The 12,078-nt window shown below is 38.6% G+C and overlaps 1 protein-coding gene across 1 annotated transcript in view; it reads left to right on the forward strand.

Annotated features, from left to right (window-relative positions):
- LOC119415058 (solute carrier family 22 member 23) overlaps positions 1-12,078 on the forward strand; it is a 71,039-nt gene that overhangs the window by 49,287 nt on the left and 9,674 nt on the right. Inside the window, exons 4-5 of the mRNA XM_037682192.1 lie at positions 1,313-1,481; positions 9,935-10,062. Coding sequence (XP_037538120.1) covers positions 1,313-1,481; positions 9,935-10,062 — 297 coding nt within the window. The remainder of the gene's footprint in view (positions 1-1,312; positions 1,482-9,934; positions 10,063-12,078) is intronic.

A 12,078-nucleotide genomic window follows, 5' to 3' on the forward strand; every position in this document is an offset into this window, starting at 1 on the left:
CTATATATATATATATATATATATATATATATATATATATATAGTATAGCAAGTGTCATAATATGGAGCATAGTGATTGTCATAGATTCTTGTGCTGCATCAGAAAAAAAAGAATCCCAACTGTGTGGAAAGCAAAAATAAGGAGCCTTGTCCTTACCTGTCTGCCTCACCTTTTCAAGTGAGTTCTGTCTTGTTGGTTGGAGAATCATATTTGTTTTCTTTATAAAGAATAATAGGGTACTGCATGTCCAATCCTTACTTTACATCTGAGGAAACACAGGAAACAGCTGATTATTCGATCTGGGTGTTTTCACTTCAGAATCAATATTATTGGAATGTTATTTATTATCTGGTGTGCTGATTTTGACTGTTTCATTACATGAACTTCTCGTGATTTGTGCATCTGGCAGTTGGCCTGTCACAATAACAAATTTTGCTGGGCGATTAATTGTCTCAGAAATGATTGTGATAAATGATAATATTGTTTGAAATTTGACAATAATGTGTAATTATTGTCAAATTTAAGAAGAAATGTTTAATTTGTTTTGAGTTTAGTACCTTTTTTGACCACTGGATGGCAGCATAATCTGTTTGAACAGAAGGATGAATAGTGAGGGAGCCAGCAGCGTGTCTCTTTAAGAAAAATGGGAGGGAGGCCCCTTGATGTGACATGGGCTGTCTCTCCTTCCAGTTTTTCGGTTCTCAAAATGGTGCACGCTCGGTGTGGTTTGAGCTCTTTAGCATAGCAATTTTCACACAAAACTTTTAATAAAAAATCAGTAAACAAGTTCTCAGCTTCTTTTTGCAGAGAAAAACAACTTTTTACACAAAGGCACGGGTTTCAACCATGAATTTTAGAGCTTCGACAAGACAGAAGTTTTTTCCTGAGGTCGACCTGTCAGCTTATCTTGTAGCCTAGCTTCTTAGCTTAGCTGATTTTAACGATCCAAAAACACGATTTTAGACTGTTAAAATGGATTTTAAGGTGGAAAGAGAAAAAAGGTCAGTGAAGAGCACCGGAGTTGAGCTTTTTGTCATCCAGTGTTTTCAGTAGAAAGAGAGACACGAAGAAACGATAAAGCCGATAAATGAAAATGAGGTCAATAGTTTTCATTTATCATGTGATTAATTGATTTATTGTTTATTGCTACAGGCCTATCTGGCAGTTCTAAATTGAAGTTTATACGGTTTGAATATTGAGATGCTTAATCCCTAAAAAACACTTGAGCTTCGATAACTTGACTCACTCTGAATGCCAACAAGTGCTTATTGGAGTTCTCACGTTTTGCTTGACTTTGTTTTTGTCTGCCAGGGATTGAGCTGTGCCTGCCAGGATGGCGGTTTTCCATGACCATGGTGGCCAGTTTCATGGTTTTAGGAGGTCAGCTCCTCATGCCCGGGGTAGCCTACCTCTGTCGCGACTGGCAGGTGCTTCAAGTTGTCATCATCTGTCCCCTGCTGCTTATGCTGTCCTACATTTGGTAAGGAACAAACAAAAACTGTGATATGCTTCAATCTACTTCACAGCTTTGAGGTTTTTTTTCATGTCTTATTTAATTTTTAAAGATGCATAGACCTGCTTTGTTAGTGGAGTCATCAATATAATAATGAGAGGGAAGAAGGAAAAAACATTTCTTGTGGAATTTCTTTTTACTGAGATGATAGATTATTTGGGCGTTTGTCAAGGAAATCCTGTCAGATGTTTAAAATAAGAATTATTCATGTTTTGTTTTATCTTCTTTTATCTATCTATTTGAAGCCACATCTTCAAAAATTAGTAGATAAGGCTATAAACGAAATTATGATTTGTGGTCGTTTTTGGCTGCTCCTTTCTGCAGGGGTCACCACAGTGAGCAAATTCACATGAAAGATTTAATTTCATTTGAGTTTATTTATATAGCACCAAGTCCCAACAGAAGTCGTCTCAGGACACTGAACAGAAACATTTAGCAATTGTTTTACGCTGGTTTTCCTTCTTCCTGGACTCAAACCTTCAGGATTACAAAACGGCAGCGATGACCACCAAGCTACAGCAGACTATACTAAATGATAACAACGGTATATTAGACGCAACACAAAATCTGACATTGTAAAAACTATAATACACTCATAAAGTACAAATATTTAAAATCTCCAAGTGGAGAACTATTAAAATGTTTTCAATTATTTTCCATCCATGTCAATAAGCATTTTGTTTTACATGTATATAACAGGTGTGACAATATTCATTAACAGTAAATAATATTTGAAAAGTTATTGATTTTACCTCTAAGCATTCAGTGTTTTATGCTACAAGCTGCATGCACTCTTTCACACACATTCAAACCGTATTTGTAAAATCTTCAGAGGCACATTATTCTTTGATTAGTGGACAGCATCAGCATCATTTAGAAGGAATCTGACAGACTGTCAATGAAAACTCCAAACTTTTCTCTATCATGATTTAACCTCCAGTAATTAGCTTCTGCCCTTTGTCATTTTCTTCACGGTGTCTGAGCAGAATGAATTGGAAAAACTGAATAAAAGTCCTTGATCTTCAGCACAGACCTACTCTGTGTCTGTCCATTTATCAATAGCCTTAATATTTCCCATTCAGTTTCATTTTGTTTAATAAAATGCAGTCTGCCTGTTGGCTGGCAATGAAATCTGTTGGCTAAATGTTATTGTGTTGTGTAAAATCTCTAACTCTAAATGGAGAGTTGTGTGCTGTTAAATTATAAAAGATCATTTGCTTCATGTTGATCACCATACTGTGGTCAAACTCTGTAAAATAAAACGGCTATCTCCTTCAATACACTCTTTAAACTTTTACACGGGAAAACGTGCACAGTTGTTCTCTCTGTGACAGTCGTAGGCATGTTTGAATGAAGTAATGAGGAATTAAAAACAAGCTAATGAAGCGACTGTAAATGTTACAAATCTTGTTTGTAAAAAAAAAAAAAACATTATTTGATTTTAATGGGAGAAAGAAATCTGATAATTTATTGCCGTTAGTAGTATAGTTATTTCCAGCACATCTGAACAGGGAGCTCAGGTCATTGGGGTTTCTTTAGCAGAAGTGAAACTTTGGCTGTAAGCGACAGTCGTGGTTTGTGTTACAGTTCTCGGATCTTTTGTAGCACTAATTACAAAATCACAGCGCTTGGGTAACTACAAACCGGATTCCAAAAAAGTTGGGACACTAAACAAATTGTGAATAAAAAACTGAATGCAATGATGTGGAGGTGCCAACATCTAATATTTTATTCAGAATAGAACACAAATCACAGATCAAAAGTTTAAACTGAGAGAATGTATCATTTTAAGGGAAAAATCGGTTGTTTCCAAATTTCATGGCGTCAACAAATCCCAAAAAAGTTGGGACAAGTCCATTTTTACCACTGTGTGGCATCCCCCCTTCTTCTTACAACACTCAACAGACGTCTGGGGACAGAGGAGACCAGTTTCTCAAGTTTAGAAATAGGAATGCTCCCTCATTTATGTCTAATACAGGCCTCTAACTGTTCAATCGTCTTGGGCCTTCTTTGTCGCACCTTCCTCTTAGTGATGCGCCAAATGTTCTCTATAGGTGAAAGATCTGGACTGCAGGCTGGCCATTTCAGTACCCGGATCCTTCTCCTACGTAGCCATGATGTTGTGATTGCTGCAGAATGTGGTCTGGCATTATCGTGTTGAAAAATGCAGGTTCTTCCCTGAAAGAGATGACGTCTAGATGGGAGCATATGTTGTTCTAGAACCTGAACATAGTTCTCTGCATTAATGGTGCCTTTCCAGACATGCAAGCTGCCCATGCCACAAGCGCTCATGCAACCCCATACCATCAGTGATGCAGACTTCTGAACGGAGCGTTGATAACAACTTGGGCTATCCTTGTCCTCTCTGGTCCGGATGACATGGCGTCCCAGTGTTCCATAAAGAACTTCAAATCGTGACTCATCTGACCACAGAACAGTCTTCCATTTTGCCACACTCCATTTTAAATGACCCCTGGCCCAGTGCAAACGTCTGAGCTTGTGGAGCTTGCTTAGAAATGGCTTCCTCTTTGCACTGTAGAGTTTCAGCTGGCAACGGCGGATGGCACGGTGGATTGTGTTCACTGACAATGCTTTCTGGAAGTATTCCTGAGCCCATTCTGTTATTTCCTTGACAGTGGCATTCCTGTTTGAGGTACAGTAATGTTTAAGGGCCCAGAGATCATGAGCATCCAGTAAAGTTTTACAGCCTTGACCCTTACGCACAGCGATTGTTCCAGATTCTCTGAATCTTTTGATGATGTTATGCACGGTTGATGATGATAACTTAAAAGTCTTTGCTATTTTACGCTTGGTAACACCATTCTGGTATCGCTGCACTGTCTTTCTGCGCAACAATGGTGGAATTGGTGATCCTCTTACCATCTTGGCTTCTGAGAGACACTGACACTCTGAGAAGTTCTTTTTATACCCAATCATGTTGTCAGTTGACCTAATTAGTGTTAATTGGTCTTCCAGCTGTTCGTTATATGCTCAATTTCATTTTTCCAGTCACTTATTGCTACTTGTCCCAACTTTTTTGGGTTTGTTGACACTGTGAAATTTTGAATCAACATATTTTTCCTTTAAAATGTTACATTTACTCAGATTAAACTTTTGATCTGTCATCTATGTTATATTACAAATAAAATATTGACATTTGCCATCTCTACATCATTACATTCAGTTTTTATTCACAATTTGTTTAGTGTCTCAACTTTTTTGGAATCCGGTTTGTAAATGCTAAATGTGGAAATGGTATTGAAACACATCTGTTTTACTGAATCATGGCCTTTTTTGTTGAATAACAATTCAAAGCTTAAAGCTCTTTGTAGGCCTGTCATGATAACAAATTTTGCTGGACGATTAATTGTCTCAGAAATTATTGCAATAAACGATAATATTGTTTAAAAAGAAATGTTGGATTTGTTTTGCGTGTAGTAACTTTTTTCAACCACCGGATGGCAGTATAAGACTGTTTGAACCGAAGGATAGATAGTGAAGGAGTGAGCAGCGTGTCACTTTAAGGAAAATGGGAGGTAAGCCCCTTGACTTGACATGGGCTGTCTCTCTTCGGTTCTCAAAATGGCAGATGCTCGGTGTGGTTTGAGCTCTTTAGCGAAGCATGTTTCACACAAAGCTTTTAATATAAAATCAGTAAACAAGTTCTCCGCTTCTTTTTGCAGAGAAAAACAACTTTTTAGACAAAAGCATGGGTTTCAACCGTGAATTTTGGAGCTTCGACAAGACGGAGGTTTTTTCCCTGAGGTCGGCCTGTTAGCTTAGCTCGTAGCTTTGCTTCTCAGCTTAGCTGCTTTTAACGATCCAAAAACTCAATTTTGGATGGTTAAAATGGATTTTAAAGAGAAAGTGAGGGGTCGGTGAAGAGCACCGGAGTTGAGCTTTTTGTCATCCAATGTCTTCAGTAGAAAGAGACACGAAGAAACGATAAAGCTGATAAATGAAAATGAGGTTCATAATTTTCATTTATCGTGTGATTAATTGATTAATTGATTTATTGCGACAGACCTAGCTCTTTGTGACCAATGTCTTAGGAAAAATATGTATTTAATTTGTATATTAACACTACAGATGCACGATATTGGATTTTAGATTGATATCCGATATGCCAATACCGATATTTTTATTCTTAGACCTACTTACAGAGACTACATAGCTTTCTCTGCTGTGGAATTGAAATACAACAATGTTTTGCATGGTCTTTGCAAAGGCCAAAAAAGAGGGCTGAAAATGATGTAACACTTCAACTTGGATTATGTTTAATGTCAAATTTATTCATGACATTTACTCTCTTCAATACTTCTTGAGATGGTTAATTAGGTTCAAAGTGTTGTAGGATTTTGTTTCCGCTCCTCCTCGCGTGACTGACGCTGTGCAATCATTGCAAATAGCAGTTCTGCTATCAGTTTCCGACACTTTTAAAAAACCTCCACACTGCTGACATTTTCACTTCTTCCTCTCCGCTGTGATCAGATCAGGTAGGCACGTGTGACGTCATAGCGTTGTGCTGGCGCTGCAGGCATCCTTGTCACTGGGTTGTCATACAAAAACAGTCTAAAGCCCTATTCTCATGACATTAGTTTGACCCAGCGCCATAAAGAGAGAGTTGCGACACACTTTGAACTAGCTGATAGGCGGTCACATGGTTCATGTAGCTCTCAATAGTTCCAAACAGCTCTTCGTTGTCAGTCAGTTTGAGCAGCTACTGACGCAACATAACACAAAAATCGACTTTTCTTACTTTGCCCGGCAACTTTCGGTAATTATTGAGCAGTAACGAACTGATTACGTAACTGATTACTGATTATTTCACAGACTATGCATTTTATCAAAGCATTTTTACATGCGACAGATACATTTATCATTCAATTGTAGAGGGAAACGAGACTGCAAACACATATTTGTTAGAAAAGAAAATGTCTATGCAATACATTGATCAGTATAGCCATGTCAACAGTACTTTATAATAACGTTACACACGTAAAAAAACAAAAAAACAGAGTAACGCCTATTATAAAGCTATTTCTGTTGTTCTCTGCATGAGAATGCTCCACCTTGTCCTCCATGCAGCAGTTCAGATCTGCCCCAGCTTACCTTAGATCATCTGGATGAATTCTTCACTTCTGTACAAGATATAATTGTTCTATTTGTCTTTTTTTATTTTTATTTTTTTATGACAACCGAGTACCTGGATAACCAAGTAGATTGTGCTTGTAGCCTGACAACTATTGTAAAATTGTAATTCATTGATTAAAATGTTAATTTAAATTAGACTATTTCTAGTTAAAATCATAATAGATGACAAAATAAGTGTTAATTGTGCAAAATTAAATTACCAAACAATTTATTATAAAATATTTAAAATGTAAAACAAGCTTTAATAAAGTACTTTTATTTATACTGTTTATTAATTACATCTGCACCAATAAACTGGATCTGATCAAATTTGGACAAAGTTGAAATGTGCTCAAGTTCGAATGAGGGTCCGTCCTTGGCATCATTCACAGCAGCTCCCTTTGAAGTCAACCAGCACATCCACAGGAAACCAGTGCAAACAGGAATTGTGATGGTAACATCTACAATTGTATGTATTCAAAAAGACATGCTTGAAACCATGGACACATGTTTGTGCTGACAGGCAGGTTTACTCAGGACTGTCTTGAAAACTTGTTCAGCTGCATAAGGCAAAAGAATCCTGTCCCAACACCAGTGGAGTTTCACCAGGCACTCACTCAGTTGGGCAGTTTCTTATGACAGTTAAATCCAGAAGCTATCAGGAGGATGATGGCAGTCTTCTGGCAGAGTTCCTGGACATTACAGAGACATTTTCCAGTCCTGGCCTGAGTGTGGAGCAGCTGATTGGAAACACAGCTACTTCTGATTTCACCAACAGTGAAACCTGTATTCTGCACCATCTTACTGGATACGTAGTTAATAAAGTCCTCAGACATTCCAACATCTGTGATGGATGCTCAAGTTCAATTAAGCAAAATGACACCCTGAAAGGAGAGACTTCAGTGAACTGCCGGTTTACCTGGAAAACATTTTTTTAAAATTACTCATCTCCACAATCACGTTTTTCTTTAATGATGATGTCACAATTTATGCTGCAGTCTTTGACGAAGGATCTATAACTTGAACTAAAGTAACCGCGTCAATCACGCAGAAAATAAGGCAAAATATTTTCTAGTTGAGACAGTTCAGTAACTGGAATTACCACAAAAATTAGAAAATTATCAATTTTCAAAATTTAAGCTGTAATGTATGTTTTAAAACGCTGAATTAGACAGAAATAGACTCGTTTAAGCCCATCATGTTGGCACTGAGCTAGCTGCAGTTAAAATACAACTAGCAAGTTAACATGTTTAACTAAAACTGGCGACATTCATTCATTCATTCAACCTATATTTAAACAGATAAGTCGCATTGAGCCTCGAAGACTCATTTACAAGAGAGACCTGTTTGGACAGACAATAAGTGGTGAAAAATGACACATACGGTTTGGAGACAAAAAAAAATTCCTAACACGCTTTTAACCTCTGTTTGAAGGTCAACAGCGTCATAATGAAAAAAAATATCTCGCACACGAGCACATAATGACGCCGACATTACACGCGCGGGGGGGACGACATGAAGTATTAATGTTGATAAATTGTGGTACAGAACAGTCAGCTAATGCTTAACAATGGCCATAAAGTGTATTTTCATCAACTTACCGGCGAAAACACTTCTGAAACACCGAGAATGAACTACGTTCAATACTGGAACCACTGCTGTTTGGAACTATTAGTGGTTGCATGACCCACGTGACATCCCCATTCCATTCTTTTTATACAAGTCTATGGGAGTGTCGAAACTCTCTTTATACGGCTCTGGTTTTACCTAGGGACCACATGTAATAAATAAATTACTCCTCAATGTCTGCTTTTTATGTGACGCATTCGCACGGGATAACCAAAGCCAGAGATTTAGTTGAACTTTACGGACATCTTCCAGATATGATCTTAACGCGCTGTGTATTTTAGAGCTGTCAACCCAGAGCCCGACCCAGATTCGGACTGGGCCGGTCCATAATGTGCTTGATGTGCGGGCTGGGCCGGTCTCAGGCTTTGATGCGGTTTTACTAGTCATACAAAACAAATAAAACAAAATAAGAATGCACATTATAAAATTGTGTTAATCTATTTGTTGAGGAGGAGGCAGGTCCGACCGGCCGCTTGAAAGAGGTAAAACAAGTCGCGTTAAACTCAGATGGACAAGCTGTCTCTGGCCGCGCGCCTCCGCTGACCTGCCGGTTGAAATGGACTTGCGACCTGTCCAGGGTGTACCCGGCCTCTCGCACAGTGATGGCTGGACATGGGTACCAGCAACCCCCGCTACCCAAAAAGGAAGAAGCGGGTAAATAATGGATGGATCGAGCAGCTGACCGGATGCGCGCATCTCCACACCTGCTGTCATCTGCAGTGAAGGAAGTAGCAGCATCTACAAAGGCCGAAGCGAGCAACGCGTTCATTTAAAATAGCCATGTTCTATATTTTTCCAAATTGTATTGGTTAGAAAACAAAAACCGCTTGACTACGTATTGGATCCCACCCATTTCTGTCCAAATCACAGAGATGACTATTTGCAGTATTATCACTGGACCTCGAAGTTCAACAAAATATAGTAGGTAATTTGCGGGGGAATTTTTACTTTACAAATTACAGACATGGTCGATTCACACGGGATTAACAACACAGACAATCTCTATAATTATTACAAATAGCATGTGGTCCCTAGGTAAAACTAATCGTGTGCGAATGGGGCTTTACACACACACACACACACACACACATATATATATATATATATATATAGAGAGACAGCACCTTTTATATCCGTACGTTATTTTGATGGAATGGCCAATGTCCGATATTTAACCTTATTGCAAATATTAACTAATGCCGATACCATGCCGATAATATTGTGCATCCCTAATTCATACCACTTTTTATATAATTGTGTGAACAAATCATTCTGCTGAGCTAATTTCAAGAAGTCATCTTCTTGCAGGCAGATATCAGACTGTATCTCAGAGGTATTTGTGTAACGTTATGCAATTCCAAAAGCAGTTAATGGAGCATAACAAATAAAAGCTGCCGCAGCTGGAACAATGGCTGCAAGGCAGTAGCCCTTGAATCCAGTGTGGTTATGTCTGCAGCAGTCATTACTGTGCTCTCTTCTCTGCATTATAACAAGTGTTGAAATATTTCCATTTGACCAACGAGATCATCTTTTACACTGTTAAGCATTCCTCAGTGAAATTTCAATCAGTCTTTCAACAGAGGGGCTCTTTGCTTTGTGATTCATTTTTCTTGTCACATTAATGAGGACATCCCCCCGCACCCCCGTCTGTTTGACAGGATTTTCCCAGAGTCGCTGCGTTGGCTGCTCGCCACCCAGCAGTACTGCCGCTCCAGATGGATCATGGGACACATTGGAGAGAAGAATAAAGTGAACATGGAGCTTGACGCGGATAACATCCTTACAGGTAATGAAGTCAGCAGCACTAATTTGAAGAAATCATTAAATTAAATGCTGCTTTTTGCGAATTCGACAAGTTGATTACTGCGTAACGCTGCATTTCGCTCTAATAGATTCTAGTCTGCGTTATCTGCCAATTTGCTCGTTCTGTTCGAATGACATCCATTTCTCCAGCTGAGCTATTCTAAATTAGACAACTTGACTGAGTTAAGTCAATTTCCTGTCTTGTTGCCATAGTAACACGTCACTACAGATGTTGCAGTGGGAGCTGAGCGTCGCATTATTACACACTTGAACATTCGTTAATTTCATCACAGCATGTATGAGTAGACAGGAGCTGAGGCGATGGTCAGGAGGCAGATGGAGGCTGATCGGGCACTTTGACCCCGGCCGGGGTTAACTGCATACACCAAAACAAAAGCAAAGACCAAAACAAAGCCAAAACACACTGGACAGTTTGTTTTCAAAGTATATGTCCTAGGTCTTAATGGCAAGTATTTTTAGATATTTTCAAGTAAAGAAATGTGCAACTACTGGAAAATTCTGACAAAACAAGGAACCACCAAGTCTTAAAGTGATTGCACTTCTTTTAATTTTTACTGACTGGCTTTAAGTGGACATTTACAGGAAAAATGCACACACTTTAATTTCTTGTTGTGCGTTAATAGGCTGCTTCACACCCTGACTGCTTCCTACTGTTGAAAGGCATGGTTTTATTGTCATAAAAGAAGAAGAGGTCTAGCATTTATTGGTGAGCGATGCATTTGGAAAATGAATATTCTTACTCAGTGATTTGACACTCGGCCAGGGAAACACTGACAAGCCTTGAGGGGGTGGTGTGGAATGCTGACACGTTTCTGAGTCAACATGAAACCTGAAACACATCGGAGAGGCGTTTCCGTGACAACCTGCAATCCAGCACCAAAACATCCATGTGTGTGTGTCACATGTCACCTGCAGCGTTGCTTTCTCGACAGGCCTTTTTCTGTGAACATTGTCATACCTGTCTCGTAGCATGACTGGGAACTAGCTTTGTGGGATAAAACCTTCATATTTAAAGGCCTATCATGCCTTGAAGGAATGTATATCGACAGCTTCCTTTCGTACCAGAGAAGAGATGGATTCAGAGCCTGCCGGTGGCCTAAGCATCATAAGCGGCTGCTTAGGGCCCCCAGGCCACTAGGGGGCCCCCTAAGTGGAATTGAATTTATTTTATTATTATTATTTTATTTTTTTGTAATGATTTTTATGCAATTCTAGTTAGAAAGCCCACATTGTTTATATGTGGTTAGTTTGTTTGCTGAGCTAATTCCTCTTTGACTGTAGCTTTTCTTTTTGAATTTCATGAATCCTACGTTTTTGAACGCACCGTGGCTGATCTGATGCACTGTTCTGTGTAAAGTTCACTGCTGCGAGCAGTAAAGTCGTTTTCTCTCCCAACACGGATATATTTTTGTTTTTGAGCATCTGTTGTTGGTTTCCTGGTTTCCTGCTGTGTTTAGATGAAAGAAGGTGAGTCTAATGATGTTATATCATTTAGTCTGGATGTTAACATCGTGTTAATGTATATTTTAGTCATGCAGAAGTTAAGTTTCATGTAGTGTGCTGTTAAAGCTATAAGCCAAGTCATGCTCTCCGAGTGCCTCATGTGAGATGTTTGTTTACTTTATATAATATGTATAATATACTTTATATAGCTTTATTATTGAATATAGTCCTTTGCCACCTTAATTATCACAATATGTTTGTCTTGCCTATAGTAATAAGTTAATAGTTATTTGTATTGCTATTTCAGAAACGCAACAAATAAATCAACTTGCTGCTCTAAACTAGTTAATTTCCTGGAGAACACTAAACCCTTTTTTAAATTCTATTACACACAACAAAGTTCATGCTCAATAATCCAGGTAAAGTAATCCAACAATGTTCAGTCAGGTCATCTGGACAGTTCTTTTTTTGTCTCAACGAAAAAAGAACTGTCCAGATGACCTGACTGAACATTGTTGGATCTATTACACACAAT

Source organism: Nematolebias whitei, chromosome 9 (genome assembly GCF_014905685.2).
Source record: "Nematolebias whitei isolate Nwh7 chromosome 9, NemWhi1, whole genome shotgun sequence".
Classification (NCBI taxonomy): domain Eukaryota; kingdom Metazoa; phylum Chordata; class Actinopteri; order Cyprinodontiformes; family Rivulidae; genus Nematolebias; species Nematolebias whitei.